Source organism: Coptis chinensis, chromosome 3 (genome assembly GCF_015680905.1).
Source record: "Coptis chinensis isolate HL-2020 chromosome 3, ASM1568090v1, whole genome shotgun sequence".
Classification (NCBI taxonomy): Eukaryota; Viridiplantae; Streptophyta; class Magnoliopsida; order Ranunculales; family Ranunculaceae; genus Coptis; species Coptis chinensis.
In genome coordinates, this window is record NC_141458.1 from 20,054,838 (window position 1) to 20,076,108 (window position 21,271).

Sequence of the window (21,271 nt, forward strand, 5' to 3'; positions counted from 1 at the left end):
AATTTTGATGATGAGTTGTAAATACTTTTCTTACACGTACAATGCTAACTATATATGTTGCTCTAGCCTAAGGTCCCCTCCAATATTGAAGTGCATAAATTCATTCTCTCTAATACACATCTCTAATTTATTCAAATCTTTAAAAGAACAATTATTATATTTAAAATTTGTATTATGATTTTTCATGGACGAAATAATCTTATCTAATGTCTTTAGTTAACTCATAAACTTGTACTTTCAACATGCAATAATTATATTCACAAGTCTATTATAAAGAAAAATTGTTTTTAGGTTCACACACTTCCAGGTCTATTATAAAACTTTATGGAGCTTAGGTTCTAAAAAGTGGCACCTCTTTTCAACTTGATCTAATTTTCATTGAATATTTTCAATCACATTCTCCATATTTGCAAACTCTCGTAGCGACACTATTGAAACTATACTATTAGTTGTGTTGAGAGTTAAATTTTGTTTCCGATTAGTATATCTGCCAAGTTTAGATCTCCAAACCTTATGACCAAAAAAATAAAAAAATAAAAAAATAAAAAGTTTCATTATCACCAACAATATAAACCTCCATCAGGTTTTATAGGCATGTCTCTAACCCATTTATATAATGACGCCACTGGATCGCAATTGTTTTGGGTGGGCAGCGTCTCCACCAATCAGTATATGAGGCCATATGGACAGCAAATAGTGGATGTCCACAAAGTTATTCTGTTTGCCAATTGCCAGTACATACCCTTCTAGTGGCCCTAAGTTCCAATGGACCAATGGATATATACATTCAATAGCGCTGGATTAGAATTTAGAAGCCCAATTAAATTTGTCAGAGAGAAAAAATATGTTGACTTAGGATTTAGCAAGTACAGCTGGTTTGGCTTTAAAATTTCCCAACTCATCATTATTCATGCATGCAAAATATATATATTCTTTGCCAAAATTACAACCAACCCCCCTTCTTTCTTTCTTTTTAGCAACAACACTACTCCTCTTTCTTTCTTTCTCTTATTCTTCGTCCTCGTTTCTTGCATTCGAAGCTTCTCTACAGGTAACCCCTTCTTTTTCTTCACGCTTTCTTCAAATATTAATCATTTTTCTGCCGCATTTGAATCCTTTTAACATTATTTTATGTATCTTGTATTTCTTTTTATTAGGATGTTTTTTATATTTCTGTGATTATGCCAAATTAAATATTATTATGCCAACTAAACCAGCTGAATTTTGAGACAAAACAAGAAAACAAGCAAGCTTAAGTAGAGCTTAAAGATGAAGAAATAGTAGATTGCGTTGTCGTAGGGTACAATGTGGCGCGATTATGTAGGCAATGCATGGGCTTCTAACACTTAAATTAACCCCTCTAGGTTGTCACTGTATTAGTTATACGAATTATTCAAGAAAAGGGGCTTAATTTTGTACTATGAAGTCCATTGATGGCTTAATCTACTCAGATAGAAACTTTTGTAGTTCATAATGAGCTGCATTTTAGATAGTTTTGTTCCCAAGAACATATTGATAACTTAAACGAGAAGACAACATTTTAGATAGTTTTGTGGTTGTTAAACAGATTTCTAGAGATTTGGTATTGACGTCGAACAAGAATGATAACTGCTTTAATAGGGCCATAATAAGGGATATGTAAATTTGGTTTAGCTGAACACTGAAAAAGAAGTCGTCATTTTCGCACCATGGTGCATGCGGCAGATAGTAAGGTTGTATCTATTATACCATTGGGCACCTAGCTCATGTGGAGAAGTTAGCGGTTTTTACGACTTGTGTGGAAACGTAGATACTCTATATTGTTTGTTGAATGTTGGTTGGTTGGGCTATCTGTGCTTGCAAATAAAAAGTTAGGAAGTTAGTATATATAGGATGTTGTAAGAAACGTATATAGAACATATATGTTTAGCATGGTAATACTTGAATACTATTTGCAATTATTAGAAGGTAGGGATCACTTCATCCAGCTCTTATTATATACTAGAACTTAGAATTGTTACGGTGACTCTTGAAAAGTCCTTTACATAGAAACACTATAAAATCTATTTTAAAAATCAAACAGACAAATTGATGCTCTTCTATTCAGGTTTTGCATATTGATTATCTTCTTCAGAACATGTGTTCTTAATTCTACGTCATGGCGGGGACTGGTAGTACTCAATTAAACCTAAGAAAGGCTCTAGGAGCTTTAAAGGACTCCACAAAGGTTGGGTTGGCAAAAGTGAACAGTGAATACAAGGTGATTTCATATCTGCACTATCTAATTGGTACGTTTAATTATGTCTCTTGTAATTGTTCTGTGGTTTCTCAGTTCCTCACAGCTGATGCTCTTTTTCCAGGAACTGGATATTGCTATTGTAAAAGCCACAAACCACGTTGAACATATAGCAAAGGAGAAGCATATCAGCAGTGAGTGAATTTTTTTCCTGAGTTCATACTCTTTAACACACATAATGATAAAGCTTTTTTTAATGTTATATTTACTTCTAAGTTTTGCTTGTTCTAATGTCAGAAAGTTTGTGTTTGTTTTGACAGCTATTTTTTCCACGATTTCGTCTTCAAGACCTCGAGCCGATGTTGCATATTGCATCTATGCTCTTGCTAAACGTCTTTCAAAAACACACAACTGGGCAGTAAGCACCTTTACTTTTTTGTCCCTTTTATTGTTTTGTTATCGAAACACCACTTAACTAGACCCTGTATAGCTTGGTGTTTAAAGTAAATCTTCTATAACTAGATGGACCCATTCTTTTCGGTCTAATCCAGTCGACATGTTTTTGTAGCTTCTTCTTTCCCTTTCATAATCTCCTCTGTATCTGAACCTCATGTTTTTGTGGAGATTCTATCCAACAAATATCTTTTAACCACATTAATCTGCATGCCTTTCGATCATTGTCCCGTTTTAACACACTATTTTAATTAACTTCTTAATAGTTTTATAAAATAGTAAAAAAACTTTGATCAGTTTTGTATGCTATTTTCATTGTCCTGTTTTGCATTTCATCAGTTTTGTTTTGATGATACTCTAGCTTACTCATATCTGCTTGCTCAGGTTGCCCTGAAAACTTTGATTGTCATACACCGTGCGCTACGAGAAGTTGATCCAACGTTTCGAGAGGAGCTCATAAATTATAGCAAAAACAGAGGTCATATGCTGAACTTATCGCGTTTCAAGGATGAATCAAGTCCAACTGGTAAAAGTACTTCGAAGAGTTGATCTTAATCAAAATTTAGTAATATCATGTGTTGGTAGATTCTAGGATCTTACTAACCTAATGTTTATCTTGTCATTAGCGTGGGACTACTCTGCTTGGGTTCGTGTGTATGCTCTATACCTGGAGGAGCGTTTAGAGTGTTCTCGCATACTCAAGTACGATGTTGAGGCAGATAGATTAGTAAGCAGATCTACCGAATTTATGCTCTGTCTTGTAGTATATTTATGCATACTTAAAAGTCTTTGCTTTACAATGTCCTTTTATGTCCCCCAGTGTGTACAAGTTTATGAAGCTTGCAAGTTGTATTGTACAGAACAAATATTGTTAAAGAGTTCTAGCATATCAATAGTTTCCAAATGGTTCACTTGCATTGTGTTGGTTCTTTATATTATTCTTCTCTGCAAAACAAAGAATGAATGTGAATGGCTTGTCATAGACTGTAATCATTTATAGTGGGAGCTTTGTTTCTGTGATGTGTTGTTGGCAGCGGAGTAGAGAGCTTGACACTCCTGACTTGCTTGAGCAATTACCAGCACTGCAACAGCTTCTTTTTAGACTTCTTGCATGCCAGGTAATTTTTATGCATGGATTTCTTACATCAGGTGTAAAAGTTTTCCACTCAATATTCCTAGCATATTGTATATACTAAATAGATATGCACATTTTTTTCTTTCTTTTTTGACTGATTAATACTGATGGATCACTCCTTCAGCCAGAGGGAGCAGCTGTATACAACATTGTGATTCTGTACGCCCTTCAACTTGTAAGCATCTGTCTGAAGCATATACTGTTTTTACGTTGTTTTGTAGCCTTTGACTCTATCTTATTGTCATGCTTACCAGGTTGCAAGTGAAAGTGTGAGGATTTATGCAATAAAATGAAGCTACCCTCAATCTGGTTGACAAGGTAAGGTTTTGGTCCTGTCCTCGTTTTGTCCCTGACATTTTCTCCGAATGGTATCTAAGTCAGTCTTGTGACAGTTCTTTGAGATGCAGCAGCATGATGCTGTTAGAGCGCTTGAAATTTATAAAAAGACTGGGAATCAGGTAAAAGTCTTGGTGCTAATCAGATTTGGAAACATTCTATATCCTGGTATTATTATCTTTCGAATCATTTTTCTGCATTTTCTTTTAAACTCACAAAACACTTCTGTTTTTCTGCAGTCAGAGAGGTTATCTGAATTCTATGAAACCTGTAGGAGCCTTGAATTTGGAAGGAAGCAGAAGTTTATTAAGATTGAGCAGGTATAAGAACTCCAAATTCTGTGTTGGTATATTCCATCTTCTACTTATTTCTTTTTCATCCTTTATTATGTCTGCTCTCTACCTATTTTACACTTCTGTTGCAGCCCCCAGCATCATTTCTCACTACAATGGAAGAGTATGTGAAGGAAGCTCCACGACCCCTAATGCTTACATGGAATGGGGTATGGTTGAATGCTATCACTCTGACAGTTTTGTGAACATAAGAAGCTGGATTTAGTAAAAACTGTGTCCCAGAAATCATAAGAAAATTCACTAAAACTGGTGTAGGAAACCTAATTAATGAGAATGAGAGAGTTAGACGTGTAGTGACATTGCCCAATGATTACAATAGATATTCTAAGCTCTGTATTGATCATAAATTTGGTATTTATTGCCTAATGATACATAACATATCTTTTTAGTGAAAAGTTATGTGTGTGGAATCCTTGTGAGAACTCGAGGTACATGGATTTTTTTTTAATGGTAAATAATTTGCATGTTATTAAGAAATTATATGTGTGCATACTTTTTATTTCAAAGTGATTTTTATTTGGAGCTGTAAAATGTCATTTTCATTTGTTATCATGTTACTTTTCTCCCCTGCCCGATCTCTAACCGACTTTTTCCAGCTTCTTTTTGTTTTGTGGTACAGTAACATTTCCATGATATTAGTCATTATAGTTGAACATACCACCTAGAGTATTGTAAAAATTTGGTGCAGACCTACTTTTATTCTGAATCTATTGTTTCAATGGGCCCGATTAGTGGTAATCTGTTGATCGTCATATTTTTTGGTGGAAAATGGATGATGTGGTCGATCTTCTTTGTGCCATTTTACTTCAGCTATAAATGTGTTGGAACATAGTAGACAAGTATAGAGGTACATCTGACTTTGTTACGTTATATCATTTTTGTCCGTCATCAGGTCAGTGATGATAGAGGGGCCCGTACATCAGTAGGGACTCCAGATTCAGTTTTGTCAATCAAGCCCAAGAGCGAGAAAGAAGTTGAAGAAGATTTTGAGTCTTCAATTACAGAATCAGAGGCCTCAACAACCATGCCAAGTGAAGATCCATTAACACCACCTATTATTGATCTCTTGGTAAGAGCATGTTGAAATTTTTTACTTAGTGATGTTGGTCTATCTTTAATTTGCTATGTTTTTTAAACTAAATATTTCCTTCTACCAATCTATATGATTTTTCCAGGGATTGGATGAGATAAGCCAGGATGCTACAGAATTGGAGGAGAAAAATGCTCATGCACTTGCAATCATCAATTCTGGTAAATGAGTTCACTATTTTATTTTTAATTAAACCTAACCGAATTCTTTTTGTGTACTCATTTTGCTCATAACAATACAGAAGATCCATTAAATGCAATAAATGTTCCGGTTGAATCTACTGGATGGGAGGTTGCACTTGTTACCACACCAAGCTCCAATTCAACTGTTGTTGCAGAGAGTAAACTGGTAAGAAACTTCATCTGCTAGCATAACCTTGAGAAAGGTGCTAGTTGCTATTTCTGTCTGGTGGATGTCTTTCGTAGTACTATTCGTAAGCTGTAGTTTAAAAGACCTTCTAGATCACTTCAGATCCTTGCAAAGCTTAAGCCGTAGTTCAAACTCAAGTTTTGCGAGCCTCTTTCTTTATGCATCAGTGTTTGAAATATTGGCTGCAGACCTTTATGACTTGCAAACTAGTTGAATCTTTAACATTAAAGCTAGGACCTCCAGTCATCTCTCAAGGTATAAGCTTAATGTGCTTCGAGGCAGAAAGGGATCTCAGATTAAATGGCTAGTGCATCCAGTGACTCCTTGGTTTCTTTGTTCAGAGTCCTGTCTAATGGTCTCTAGTTTCAGTGCTTTTCCCGCGAGAAGAGGATTTTTTCCCTTACTTTTATTCTAGTTGACTTTGTTATGAATTTATGCAGTCCTTCTTGCAACCTTGCAAGAATGTACTGTAATTCAACTGCTTTGGGTTTCTTTGCTGATTTACCTTCTCACTTTTAGGCTGGTGGGCTTGACAAACTGACTCTGGATAGTCTTTACGAAGATGCAATGGCAAGAAGAACGAATCAGAATGGGACGTACCACACTGGACAAGTGGCCCCTAATCCATTTGAGATTACCCAGTATATGCACGACCCGTTCTATGCATCAAACGATGTTGCTCCACCCTCGAATGTGCAGTTGGCTGACATGGCGCAGCAACAGCAAGCATTTATGATGCAGCAGCAACATCAACAGCAGCAACAGTCTGTGGCTGGCCAGAATCCAACCAATCCCTTTGGTAACCCGTATGACGGACAGGATGTACAAGCTGGACAATCTCAGAGTCCCTACACTAGCTTTATTTAGATGATGACCCATATCAGGAGGAAAAAAGAATGTGCAGATATAAGCAAGAAGTGAGAGTTGTAGATATTTTGTTATTTGCAGCTGTGAATGATGCAGTTGCCCTTCTTTCAACAGCTTTCACTAGAGCACTTCCCACCCCATCTTCATTTGGGATTTTGGGGTGTGCTTTACGAAGTTGTGATAGAGATGTACAGTGTATGGAACAGGATAATAGAAGATCTCGTAGAAATTGGCCGTTAATTTCCATACTGCATTTGAAGGAATATGTTAATTGGTTCCCACTATCTATACTGAAAAAAAAGTAATTTTCAGTTTGCTGAAAACACATGGAAAAAAAAAGCGAGACTGAACTCAGCTAACATTGTTGAGTTTGGAACCATGTATTTCACTCGTGCCTGGGGTAGGAGTCCTATTGGCTATTGCATTTCCAAATACTGTGCATGAGTACACGTTTCCAGTCAAGCACTTCGTAAGTGAGGAATGAGGATCATAAACAGGGATCGTCGTGTCTCAGATCTGACATTCATTCAAGGATCCAAATCAATGTGCATTTTGGAATTTATCGTTCTTGGCAAGGGAGGTTCAACTAGTTTACCAATCAGAAAATAATTGCAACGTGAAAATAGTTTAGTAATCTAGCGTTGTGTAGAACAGCAAAGTGAGCAAAGTTATCATTCTTTCTATGGTACATCTGTCATCCAGTGTATACTAAAGAAAATGGAAGTAAGAGCATCTCTAGGGCAAGTATCCGCAAATTTTGAGGTGAAAGCAAATAATAGCGGCAAATTTAGAGTAGGACCTACCTACCACCGGCTAATATCACTTGACTATCGCAAATTGACAAAGTTAAAAACCCTACTATCGCAAGAATATCGCCCAAGTTGAAAAAGTAAAAAAACAACCAAATTGAAAAAGTTAAAAAAAAAAAATCCACGTGACATTGGAAATGGCGCACGACACTACCACTATCGTGCCGCATCCACATCCGTATCCAAAATCCCAAATTTGCATCCACGGATAAACAGGTGATACTTCCACATTTGCCTCCACCTAGAGATGGTTTTTCGTAAAATTCCGAATTGTGGAGAACCCCAAATTTGCATCCACGGATAAACAGGTGATACCTCCACATTTGCCTCCACCTAGAAATGGTTTTTCGCAAAATTCCGAATTGTGGAGGCAAATGTGCAGGTGATACTTCCACCTAGAAATGCTCTAATAAATCAGATGAGCTTGAAATGTTAGTCACTGGACTCACAGCAGAAATGTTGCGATTCTGTTGCCGAGTTCATTTTAGGTGAAAAGTTCACTCCTGACCATAGCACTCTCTCCTAAATGCCTTCACACAAGTAAGAATCAATCTAAACATTCAAGAATCTTGCAGATTCATGCTTTACGTCAAAGTGGATTAGAGTATTAGACCACGTTATTCAACCTCTTCTTATGGGATTCGACTTAAAAGCAAGATACAAACTTAAAATGAGTTGTACCTGAGCCTACCTAAGCAAGATACAAACTCAAAGGCGCGGTAAATTGTCTAATGCCTCGAAAAGTTGAAAGAAAAACACATTGTATAGATAATCACTCCACAAGAACAAGTCTATGTACAACTGGTTCATAATTCCATTTACATCCCAAATCTGTAAAACTGCTCCCTCTAATCATGTAAAGAATTATGATCGTTATCTCTAACTTCCTATTTCTCTTTCCAACTTTCAAAGTCAAATCTTTTCATGGGAAATTCAACAGAACGATCCACATGTCGGTCTAGCGCTGGAATGAGATGGAATATGATCCAGTGTTTGGATCCTTAACTGCTTTAAAGTTATCGACACTCATTCCAAAGCGCCCTAATAGTCCGTTTCCAATATCCTTTAGCTTCCCTGCAAGACAGACCAACTTAAATCAGTTAAACTAGTCTTTAGAAGGCAGAGTCACTGTGAAAGTAAAGAGTAACAGTATGATCAAGACAATCTGAACTTCATTATGTTCTTAACCAATGTAAGTAAATGATAAATGTAGCGGAGTTCGGATTCCATTTGTCCTTCAGAAATTTTTAATCTTAAACTATGAACAGTTCTTTAAGCAGGCAGCAAACCTTTTAAAGTGTGCATATTTTGCATATGAAATCACATTTGTGCATAATTGTTGGAAACCAGTTTTTTCACAAAAATCATTTCCCACTTTGAAGGAGTCAGAGCCTATTATCTCTCAGTACTATGATAAAAGCTTATAGCATTATAAACTTTTGCCTCTGCAAACTGGATGCGTCATTTGAATATTTCTGGCTTCTTTGTATAATAGGAAACAATGCAATCTCAAGGAAATTACTTCTTTACTTACCAATCATCTCCTCCTTCATTTTTTCACGTTTTTCTGCAGCCAACGGTTCTAAGCGGCGTATTGTTTTTTGAGCTTGGTCATTTGAGGGATCCAGTTCCAAGGTTCTTTTCATATCTCAAGGAGACAAATGAAAGCACCAGTTTCAAAAAGTAGCAACAGCAAATTGCTTTAAGTGCAAGAACTTGACTCCTATGTTTTATAATAGTGTGACGCTTTTGACTACTTTCCTAATTTGTATTACCTTTTCCCAAAAGCAACTAAATGTTTGAGTAACTGCTAAATCAAATTCTCAAGTTATAGCAGCGGTTCAGATTTCTCGGCTTTTAACCAGTTTTGGATAGGTTAAACTGTTACAGGGATCAGAGTCAGCTTGCATCGATGTGAATACATGATGAGATAACCATCATTACTGGAAGTCATCTGTAGACTTATCTTATCTCTACATGATCCCAATGTCACAGTTACGAAAACACTTACAGAGTTCGCCTACGTGCTGTGCATGTATGGTTGTTTCCTAACCAGGATGATCTGCCATTGGTTTTATTATGTGTGTAAGTGTGTTATACATCTTGAAAACATTTAAACATCCAGACATACCGGCAATGGCCTCTTCAAAATGTTCAAGCTTTTCATGTGCCTCTCCTCTTCTAAGCAAAGCTTTAATATATGTAGAATTGAACTCCAAAGCTTTTGTGCACTCTTTAATGGTGTCGTCATATTTACCCTGAAAATATGAAGTTTCTAGATTACAAAACTCCATGAGTATCTCAATGAAGAGAAAATAAATCAAAAAGATAAACAACTAGGAACCGGTATAGAAACCACAAAGACGTTCACTAGAAACACTCATTAAGAATCTATCTTCAGTAGCCAGCACAACTAGCATTAACAATAAAAGGAGAAAGGTTGAAAAATACATTTTGAAGCCAAAATTCAATAAAACAGAGTACATATAACAGTGACCATGATAGGAACACGCACCACTATTGTAGTTTCCAGAGCAAGGAACAACAAGATACTTAAACACTGATGACAACTTTGGAGTCTTAGGCTCATAGCATCAGCATATTACAATTCATTTCAATTATTAAAGGAATTTTTAATATCTAATGTGAAAGTACAAAAAAAGAAAAACTGAAAGTGCACTACAAGAAGATGTCACACCATATTTCCTGAGTACAGATTAATGTTCATCACAACTGGATAAAAAGTTAAAAATAGTACGCTCAAAATGAAATCTCAGTCACGCTCTTATTTTAATTTTTTATACACTTGAAAATAAAGAAATACCAATTTTGAGTAGCATATTGCCCGGTTCGCATGGCAAATAGAACGAAGTTCCACACAGGATGATGCCTCCGGAGCGACATATAAAGCGAACTCATACTTTGACAATGCGTCTTCGTACTGCCCAGCTCCAAAGAGTTCATTGCCTTGAGCTTTTGCATCATTAGCTTGAGCTAGGGCCCTCTGCATCCAAAGAGATACAATACATAAGAATCCTGAGTAAGGCACCAGAAACAGAGGGATTGTCACCATAAAATCCATTCAGGTTTTTACGTTATAGAGATGAAATTACTGACTAGATTGCAAGGATTTTGGTTCTTCTGATAACTACTTTTTAATTTTAAAAGAAGCTTCTAAAAATCTTATTCTTTTTTGTGATATGTACTTATTTTCCAAATTGTAAGATCCCATAGCCTTGGGTGTTTAGCATCTCTAGCTATCTAGCATACCTTTAGTATCTGATTTGAACAAAAGAAGAAAGAACGATTAGGATAAATATCGTGACTTGGATACAAGATAAGTGCAATTTCGAAAATGTGCATACACATTGTTAATGAATTTCATGAAAATTTGTTACTTATCTCTGACAGAGGGTCAGGACGTCATCTGGCTTCTAATCCTAGTGATGGGTTCACTAATGATCAGAAATTGTCTAAGTAACATGGTCACTTCATATTCTTAAAAAAATCTGTGTCAAACACACAGACACACGTGTCGGGCACACGCGACACGCTTTGTGCATAATGATTTCAACCTAGGGTTTCCTTTATACCCAAAAAACTAGGAAAATAATCCCTAACATAGTTACAATCCATGATATACCATTTTCATGGCTATTTATTTGTAAGGAGGCACTTTGTAAGGTCTTGATCCCAAGAATTTATTCTGTAATTAAAGAATGGTAACAGTCATCCTTTTAATATGTCGTATCCCAGTGTCCTACTTAATATAGGCGCCGTGTAGGACACTGAAACGCATATCCGTGTCAGTGTGACTTAGGAAATTGTTGAAGAAATAACAAGATTTTTCCTATTCACAATATGCAATCTTAGTTCATCCAACTCCAAATGGTTAACAATCCCAACAAGTATACCCTTATTCCAAAACAGCAGTTATTCTTATCCACAGAAATTGTCCCTCCTAGGGAAAAAAAACGACTGATATATCCCAGATAATTACTTATTCACAAAGTTCAGTCTAAGTTCATCCTACTTCATGACATCCGAATGCATGTGGTTCCGAAAAGATACAAAGAATCAGTTCCAATAAGTTCTCTTTCCTATGTACAAACAATATGTGCCCTTTTCAATTTTACAAGTTTAATGTTCATAATGATATACAATCATCTACATAACAATATAATTGCAAGATTAGACTACTAAACTTGTAGATTTCTTATTTTCCCAATTTTGAACCTCGAAAGACTAGTGTTTGTTGTGCACATTGAAGTTTTTGTTAAGAATTGTGCAACATTTGGAAAAGTGGTGCAATTCTACATGGTTGAATGTTTTTACTAATTTTCTTTTCACTTGCTATGTTAAACCTTTATCACCACATGAACACACATACTACAGAGATTCAACGTTTGCTATCGCCCACACGGTTCTCAACTGATAGATGTGGTTGAATGCCATTTATTCCACAACACTATATTACGCCACACACGATTATTATTATTATTATTATTATTATTATTATTATTATTATGTATGAATGACCAAATTTTAGCTAGAAATCTCTGAATAAGAAATACTCAAGTGATATAAAAAAAATGTACCTGTTTCAACTCTTCATCTGTCAGTGCATCTTCAAAAGAGTCATCTTTCGCAGGGGCAGGTTGTTCTTCAGCATCAGCATCAGCATCTTCTTCTTCACCTTCACTGGCTGTTTCATAGTCTTCTGTTGCTGCTTCCTTAACTATGGTTTCCTGTTCAGTTGACTCACCTCTAGTCTCATTCTCATCATCAGCTCCTCCTGTCTCAGATACTATCACCACCATCTTTTTTTTATCTACAAAAAATCAAATAAACTTCTTTTATATTGCTGCATCTAATCTAATCTAATCTAATCTAATCTAACTTCTTTAAAGAAAACGTCCAACTCTACAGTAATTTTTCATCACGTCATTAATTTTATTTGCCTTTTTTGTCCTTATTTTATTGCTGTAATTACATATTTTGTCTGGTCAATTGGATTTTTAATTCCAATTTTGCCCCTAATAATTTTCGATTATTTCAAATATTCTAAAAACAAAAAGGTGTAATAATGGATGGTATGGAAAGATTAAAACGTAAACATCCTATATCTCATATCACATCATCTCATTTCTTTTCTATTTTCCATCAGTATCTCATTTCTCTTTCTCTCTTTCTCTCTTTCTCTTTCATTATTATCACATCTCTTCTCTTCACTATTTCTCCTCAATATCTCATATATCTAATCTCTCTCTCTCTCCTTAATATCTCATCTCATTTCATCTCTTTATTTTTTATCTTCATTATCTCATCTCTCTCTCTAATCCGAAATTTCGACAATTCCATTAGAAATTCCACACAAAATTTCAATATACTTTAAAATTTATAACTTATTTTTTATTTTTTATTTTTTTTTATCCCGAACACATTTAGTCTAAATTAGTGTGTTAGTGGGACCTTTTTACATCTAGAGCAACAAATCGAGCCAGGAAATTAGATTTTTATGTTCGATTCAAATTTGAATTTTGGAATCGGGTTTTTTTATTATCCTGATTGATTTCGGTTTCGGATAGGTAATATAAAGTAAGTGTAAAAAAAAAAAAAATCATCGCGCACGCCAGAAGACAATTAAATTTTGACAATTCCATAAAATTCCAATATGTTTTAAAATTCGGAAATTATTTCATTTTTTTTTTTATTCCGACAAATTCAACACATTTAGTCTAAATTATTATTTTTTATTTTTTATTTTTTTTTATCCCGAACACATTTAGTCTAAATTAGTGTGTTAGTGGGACCTTTTTACATCTAGAGCAACAAATCGAGCCAGGAAATTAGATTTTTATGTTCGATTCAAATTTGAATTTTGGAATCGGGTTTTTTTATTATCCTGATTGATTTCGGTTTCGGATAGGTAATATAAAGTAAGTGTAAAAAAAAAACAGTCGCATCGCGCATGCGACAGAAGACAATTAAATTTTGACAATTCCATAAAATTCCAATATGTTTTAAAATTCGGAAATTATTTCATTTTTTTTTTTATTCCGACAAATTCAACACATTTAGTCTAAATTAGTTAGTGGGACCTCTTTACATCTAGAGTAACAAATCGGGTCGGGAATTAAAATTTTTATGATCAATTCAAATTTGAATTTTGGAATCGGAGTTTTTTTATTAACCCGATTGATTTCAGTTTCAGATAAGTAGCATAAAATAAATACGAAAAAAACAGGCCCATCGGTTGCAATTTGGTTGGTTGGCTTATTTTGACTGAGATTCGGTTGCAATTTTTTAAATCAACATTGCCACATAGATTGGGCTTTTGGTGGGCTTGCTTTCATGGTTTGGTTGATTGTGCAACTCTCAATTTACACTAACTTTATACTACATATCTGAAGCCGAAATCAATCGGGATAATAAAAAAACCCGATTCCAAAATTCAAATTTGAATCGAACATAAAAATCTAATTTTCTTACCCGATTTGTTGCTCTAGATGTAAAAAAGTCCCACTAACACACTAATTTAGACTAAATGTGTTCGGGATAAAAAAAATAAAAAAATAAAATATAAAAAATAAGTTCTAAATTTTAAAGTATATTGAAATTTTGTATGGAATTTCTGATGGAATTGTCGAAATTTCGGATTAGAGAGAGAGAGAGATGAGATAATGAGGATAAAAAATGAAGAGATGAAATGAGATGAGATATTAAGGAGAGAGAGAGAGATTAGAAATATGAGATATTGAGGAGAAATAGTGAAGAGAAGAGATGTGATAATAAGGAAAGAGAAAGAGAAAGAGAAATGAGATATTGATGGGAAATAGAAAAGAAATGAGATGATGTGATATGAGATATAGTATGTTTACGTTTTAACCTTTCCATACAATCCATTATTACACCCTTTTGTTTTTAGAATATTTGAAATAATCGAAAATTATTAGGGGCAAAATTGGAATTAAAAAATCCAATTGACGGGACAAAATATGTAATTACAGCAATAAAGTAAGGACAAAAAAGGCAAATAAAATTAATGACGTGATGAAAAATTACTGTAGAGTTGGACGTTTTATTTAAATAAGTTAGAGTCGGAATAAAAAAAAAATGAAATAATTTCCGAATTTTAAAACATATTGGAATTTTATGGAATTGTCGAAATTTAATTGTCTTATGGCGGCATGCTGATGCATTTTTTTTTTTTTTTTTTACTTTATACTACCTATCCGAAACCAAAATCAATCGGGATAATAAAAAAACCCGATTTCAAAATTCAAAGAATCGAACATAAAAATCTAATTTCCTGGCCCGATTTGTTGCTTTAGATGTAAAAAGGTCCCACTAACACACTAATTTAGACTAAATGTGTTTGGGATAAAAAAAATAAAAAATAAAAAAAAGTTCTAAATTTATAGTATATTGAAATTTTGTGTGGAATTTATGATGGAATTGTCGAAATTTCGGATTAGAGAGAGAGATGAGATAATGAGGATAAAAAATGAAGAAATGAAATGAGATGAGAGATTAAGGAGAGAGAGAGAGAGATTAGAAATATGAGATATTGAAGAGAAATAGTGAAGAGAAGAGATAATAGTGAAGAGAAGAGATGTGATAATAAAGAAAGAGAAATAGAGAAAGAGAAATGAGATATTGATGGGAAATAGAAAAGAAATGAGATGATGTGATATGAGATATAGTATGTTTACGTTTTAACCCTTCCATACCATCCATTATTACACTCTTTTGTTTTTAAAATATTTGAAATAATCAAAAATTATTAGGGGCAAAATTGGAATTAAAAAATCCAATTGACCGGACAAAATATGTAATTACAGCAATAAAGTAAAGACAAAAAAAAACAAATAAAATTAATGACGTGATGAAAAATTACTGTAGAGTTGGACGTTTTCTTTAAAGAAGTTAGATGAAAGAAAACATTTGAGAAGAAACTTGAATGGACATAGGCCGAATTGATAATGAAAAGTTTACATGATACACTTTCCCTTTATCTAGTCTGTTTCTGTTTTACACTCTAGCTTAAATAAGCTTTCTTCTTTGATCACTTCTGGGCATCTGTCACTTGGTATTTCCGCCGCTTCAAAGGAAATAAATAGTTATTACTTTCTGCAGATGTGCTGGCAGTTCAATAACCAGAGACAAAAACCCGAATTTCCCCCTTGATCTGATAGTTTACTTTTGATGTGAACCGTGAAGTAACCGTCAAACAGAAGGTTGAACTGAAGTTAGGAAGATTTGCTGCTAGGAAACTTTTGCTTTGCAACCAACGTTGACCCACTCCGCATTTGTTGTGCTCCATATGCTACAGTTGACGCCACTGTTGTCGAAGCTACCAACCAACTGCAAGAATATAACGTCTCAAAAGGTTTTCATATGAGTGAGCTAAGGATGCAGATAGTGGCATAGTGGCATGATTACCTCAAATAGGTGATGTACACTTGAGTTTCATCAGTGCCAAATTCTGGTTGAAGAAGAGCAGCAGCAACTAGGACCAACTGGAAAACTGTATTAACCTGCACTAGAAGTAGAATCCATCAATTTTCACCATTTTCTTTTTCTACATATAGTCAACACATCTTACTATATTCTACAATCAACTCATAAGTAACCCAAGGTTCGCTACTTATCCACAGGGAAAACTGAAAAAGAGTTCATAAATTTTCTGTTGTGGTTGAATCAGGAAAAGCACATTCAAGTATTGCACCTTGCGATCTGTTCAATTTCATACTAGATAAAAGCAGAACCAGCTAGCCATTACTACTGGAACTCTACTAAGATCATCTTATTTTCCTTATTAGTACTATCAACTTTTTTTTTTTGGATGTGTTCTCTGTTCCTTTTCATATCATTCTAACCACAGAACAAAATGTCATTTTTCGGTGATCTATCTAGTTTTGCATCAAATTTTAGCTCAAGTTTTGGATAATACTCATAAGTTTTGTGTCTTCATTCTGACACTGGACCATCTTATCCTCTAGTCATCAGTTTGCATCCATGGGCACAAGGGAAAATAACATATACTAAACGGACTAAAAGAGAACAAGGACATACCTTGCTAAGGAATAGGGGTTCTACTTTCCTTGCACGGGTCCCATCGAGGTTGGTAAACTCGGACCAACTCTTCCACTAGTATCAAGATATACAAGCAGAGATTGATGAAAGCCAAATTAAGAATTAAAAAATCAAATTTTAATAGTAACCTCACATCCTCACCTCCCAATCCAAGCTATTAGCCCTTTGATAGACTGCGCCACTAATGAGACCTACATCACGGAGAACAACAAGTCCGACAAGCCATGCTGCATGATAAGAAAACTACATCAATGTGGCTTACAATCCGATGCAAATAAAAAAAAGTCGAAATCAGAAAAAATAAAGCTAATCTAGATAAGGGAATAAAGTGTCTGTGTCTGTGAGTGCTAGGGGCCTCAACTTTCAGCCAAGAATGAACTTAAAATCTGAGGAAGGGTGAGGTTCTAACATGCACAAAAACTTAAAAAGTTCTCCAACTGTCACAAATATCGAACGCCGATACTTATATCCTCTCTCAACGTCCATGGGAAAAATGATAACCAAGATTTAAAGAAACGCACAGAGGCTTAAGCCTTAGCATCTTGAGGCCTAAGCCTTGACTATTTTTATTTTTGTTTTACTTATTTTCCATTTTTTATTATTTTTTTACTTAACCCCTCATAACTTCTTTAAAAAGTACAAACTCCCTATTAACTTATGTTTTGAGCCTCTCTCTCTCTCTCTCTCTCTCTCTCTCTCTCTCTGTGTGTGTGGATTGAGGCTTAAGTTTATAAAACCTTGATGATATGTTACTGTTCATGCTAATAAATTAACACCAGTTGGAAATAGCCTTGCACCAATGGTTATATATTAATGGAACTATAGTCGATTAAACTGTAAAAAGAAATCAATATGCCACATTAACGATAATAGCAACAACTGCATTAATAACAATAAAAATTACATTTTTTTATTATTAGTTAGAACATTTATTCCCTAAACCACTTAAATCCCCGGTGAAGGTGGCAATCAAACACAAGACCTTAGGGCCAACCTTTAAGTCTTAACCAGTAGGCCACTGGACACCTTCAAATAACAACATTATAATTATTTACCCATATACTCATGTTGTCTTTTCTTTTTTCTGATTAGTATATATAGTGCAATATTAAATCCAAAGGACTGAAGATTTCAAGAGCTTACGTTGAAGAAGACCCTTTTTCACCATTGCTATAGCAACAGACACGATAAGAACCTGTATCATGAGGACAAATAGCAAAATAGTTGTAATTACGGCCATGCGAATAAACAATAATAAAACAATACATATTCCAAATGAAATTAATTACTCAATGCAATTAGCCGGAACAGAAGAAGAGTTCAACTATTTACTTTATCAGCTAGGGGATCAAGATATGATCCAATGACTGAATTTATTCCCATCCTCCTAGCCACGTAACCATCTAGCTAGACATACAAACAGTGAGAGCAGTCAGTACAGCGTCCGTTACCCCAAAAGAGTCATAGTTACTAAATGGTTAGTCCATACCCAATCAGTTGCTCCAGAGACAGCTAACCCTATAAATGCTGATAGATACCACTCATTCATAATCATCCTGCATGAAATTTTTTACTGTCAGTTTAATCAGCAGATGTGGAAAAAAGTTATGCTATTGCGTTGTCTTCCCCTCTAAAGTTTCAGTTGTTCATGCAAGTACGGGGTGATTGGTAGGTAGTAGCCCACCAATATCCCCCATGTGTATTGGGTTTAAAGGAGTATAGTCGCATAGCGTTCTCAGTTACAAATGATGGAATTGAAGTCAAGAAGGGCATAGGAAAATCCTACGTATAATATTCCACCATCAGATTCCTTCCCTGTTCTCCATCTCGAACGTTGAAGGAAATCCTACCACTGAATTCATGAAAGGTCAAAAAAAAAAAAAAAAAAAAAAATGCCAGAGTCCAGAGGTCTAATCTGATGGGAAGAATTATCGACAAAGAGATCAAGATCTTACAGCCATGACAGTAGATTTTACAGATTCTTTTATCTCTCGACACCTAAGGTTCCTACCTTGCTTTCCTCTGAATTGAATATTTTTACATCGTCCTTGCAAGGTTAGGTTTTTTCTTGAGTTGCGTGGCCAAGCAGCATATTCTCACCATTACAATGTCGAATCACGAAAACAGAACCATTGTGGTTGGCTTTTTCTGCACTCCTTTAGATTCATAGAAACTGTAGTTACGATGCAATAGGAGGTATTTTCAGGGAAGGTAATAAGGATCCATGATTCAATAGTCTTCAATCAATGACTTTTGTAGCTAAGGATGTTTACAAGAGTAGCCTGAGGTTTCTTATGGAACTTTGCAATTAATTAAGATAGCTTACCGTATTAAAATCTGTGATGCATGGCGACTGGACTGTGAAGCAAATCAAAATTCTCTATCAATTAAAATCATTCTCAACTACAGTGTATGCATACATACAGACCACAGTCCAACATAATCTACAGACCTCTCTATATATAAGCAAAGCACGTTTCAATGTAAGGAATCAACAATACCAATAAAAAGTTTAATCAAAGGAGATAGAAGAACGTGCATACCATCCAATGAAAGGACCAGAAATCAATCTACTCATCGAAATCGAATTTGGCAAATTAAAAATATTTCCCCACACCCTCCACTACCGACTCCAACACCATTTCGTAAAGACTCCTTAGTCTGATCATCAAACCCATTAACTAAACTGAGTGATCCAAACCCCAAGTCAACCTTTGTCCCTGTCAACCTTCTCAAAACAACATTTCCTTCACCTTGCAAATACAGAGGCGTTGTGCATTGTAATAACTGCCAAGGTGGGGAGGAGAGAAACAAGGGACTTGAAAAGGGATCAAACTAGATAATGGAGAGAGTAAATGAGAGTGCGAGAAAGAAGTGAGACGAAAGGGAGATAACAAAGAAGAAGAAGAAGATGACTGGTGATGGAGATGGAGATGGAATCGGAACTGGGAATTTAGAAGGAGCACATAGGTTCAGAAAGGCTCGTGATCTATTGGTATTTGAGTTGCGAAGTAAGGGTTTGAAGAACGATCTCAACATTGCTATTTTTAAAGGTGATAGCAAAGAAGCATCATCCTTTTTCCTAATGGGCAGACACTAGTGACTAGGAGATAGAGATTAGTAGTACCTGAAGAGAACAAGACGAAACCCAAAATTTATGTGACTTGTCTTACAGGTGACACGCGTTTGAAGAGAGTGTTCTTACCTCTTGACACGTGTTGTAATCAGGAAAATAAACTCAAAAGAAACTTACTGCTTTACTGCTGAGTGCTGACCGTTTGCTTGGCCTGCTGAAAAGAGATGCCAGCTACAACCAAAACGGTGGGGATGTTTCTCTGGTACGGGCCAAGGGGTAGACTCATTCTCAAGTCTTGGTTAACCCGCCCAACCCGGAAAGAAAACCTAAAGCCCAGCCCAAACAAAAAAGTTTCTAGTCGGGTCAGTCGGTCAACATTTTAGATTGATGTTATACTCTTTACTCTTACATCATTTCCTTGTATTTATACTAGACTAGCATTCCGGCACGGCGCCAATACGCCGTTGCATCTTTATTTGGTGGAAAAAAAAAAAGTTTTGTAACTTACAATATAGGGACTTATTTGTAATTTAGACAAATTATAGGGACTGCTATATAATATATGGTAAAGTATAGGGATGGACTGTTCTGTAATTTGAGTAAAGTATAGGAGCTGTTTTGTAAATTAAAATAGTTAGATGGCAGTTTCGTAATTTGTTAATAACATAGGGGCAATGTGCTAAATCAAGAGAGAAGCGTCTAAAATTTACCAGTCAAATGCCGGTCTTACCCTTCCATAACATATCTTATTAGAGCATCATCAACGCATTGTCAAATGATCGTTTTGATTTTAAGAATTGTTAAAACTGGAGCCAAATTGGTGAAGAATATAGAAATGGTGTGCACGGGACAATTTGACCCGTCCAAGAGTAGGACGGGATCACGGGACTACTTTAGCTGTCCAGCATTTTTTTGTTTTTTTTTAATAAAAAATTCAAATTTGGAACCAAAATAGAAATGTCTCGCACGGGACAATTTGACCCGTCCAAGAGTGGGATGGGACTACTTTAGTCGTCCAGATTTTTTTTCGTTTTTTTTAATAAAAAATTCCAAATGGCTCGATTTTGTTCCGTTGGGCTTTTACACTGTTGGGCTTTTGTAATTTGGCACGGGACAACTATTCCCGTCCAAAATTAAAAAGCAAATTTTGCTCAAAATGCGTTGGTTCTTCTCTTGAATTTAGAAATTTTGAACTGCCAAAACTGATGAGGTGTCACAACGCAAAGTGGAAATGCGTTGATGATGCTCTTACATATCTACTTTTTAATAATAATTGTAATAATAGAAACTGTATAGGGGTATTATAGGAAAATGCCACTGTTCACTGAACCATCTTCTTTAAAGTAGTTAGATTTGGCTCGTGTCGTACGACACTAAAAAGCCCAGCAGAATCCCGAAGAAAAAAGCCCAACTGCCCACCCAAAAAGTCCCGCATTTGTTGACTTCAAATAATGATCCAGTATTCCTGT

General features: G+C 35.3%; 3 protein-coding genes across 6 annotated transcripts; 1 reads left to right on the forward strand and 2 right to left on the reverse strand.

The window, feature by feature from the left end:
• Nucleotides 1–918: 918 nt before the first annotated feature.
• Nucleotides 919–7,100, forward strand: LOC147508514 (putative clathrin assembly protein At5g35200). The gene is given in 17 exon segments (XM_086600998.1): nucleotides 919–1,051; nucleotides 2,087–2,239; nucleotides 2,340–2,409; nucleotides 2,536–2,633; nucleotides 3,053–3,194; nucleotides 3,295–3,395; nucleotides 3,703–3,786; nucleotides 3,928–3,978; nucleotides 4,058–4,089; nucleotides 4,091–4,121; nucleotides 4,196–4,261; nucleotides 4,379–4,459; nucleotides 4,564–4,641; nucleotides 5,385–5,561; nucleotides 5,668–5,743; nucleotides 5,824–5,930; nucleotides 6,471–7,100. Coding segments are annotated over 16 exon segments (1,644 nt in total). The 5' UTR covers nucleotides 919–1,051; nucleotides 2,087–2,137; the 3' UTR covers nucleotides 6,819–7,100.
• Nucleotides 7,101–8,371: 1,271 nt separating this feature from the next.
• On the reverse strand, nucleotides 8,372–12,571 carry TPR1 (Tetratricopeptide repeat (TPR)-like superfamily protein). The gene is made up of 5 exons (XM_086600999.1): nucleotides 12,226–12,571; nucleotides 10,452–10,631; nucleotides 9,759–9,885; nucleotides 9,162–9,275; nucleotides 8,372–8,701 (listed from the first exon to the last, which is right to left on the reverse strand). The coding sequence occupies exons 1-5, from the start codon at nucleotides 12,445–12,447 to the stop codon at nucleotides 8,586–8,588; spliced, it is 759 nt and encodes a 252-aa protein (XP_086457125.1). The 5' UTR covers nucleotides 12,448–12,571; the 3' UTR covers nucleotides 8,372–8,585.
• Nucleotides 12,572–15,573: 3,002 nt separating this feature from the next.
• On the reverse strand, nucleotides 15,574–20,232 carry CLS (cardiolipin synthase). Of its 4 annotated transcripts, XM_086601001.1 has the most exons (10): nucleotides 19,980–20,224; nucleotides 19,270–19,853; nucleotides 18,513–18,578; nucleotides 18,216–18,282; nucleotides 18,059–18,133; nucleotides 17,870–17,921; nucleotides 16,868–16,953; nucleotides 16,706–16,780; nucleotides 16,073–16,167; nucleotides 15,574–15,994 (listed from the first exon to the last, which is right to left on the reverse strand). In XM_086601001.1, exons 2-10 carry the CDS (start codon nucleotides 19,302–19,304, stop codon nucleotides 15,880–15,882), a joined length of 666 nt encoding a protein of 221 aa, XP_086457127.1. In that variant the 5' UTR covers nucleotides 19,305–19,853; nucleotides 19,980–20,224; the 3' UTR covers nucleotides 15,574–15,879. The 4 variants fall into 4 exon arrangements, with proteins under 4 accessions (XP_086457127.1, XP_086457126.1, XP_086457128.1 ...); XM_086601000.1 differs by having other exon boundaries at nucleotides 19,270–20,224; XM_086601002.1 differs by lacking the exon at nucleotides 19,270–19,853 and having other exon boundaries at nucleotides 19,980–20,215.
• Between the last annotated feature and the right edge of the window lie 1,039 nt (nucleotides 20,233–21,271).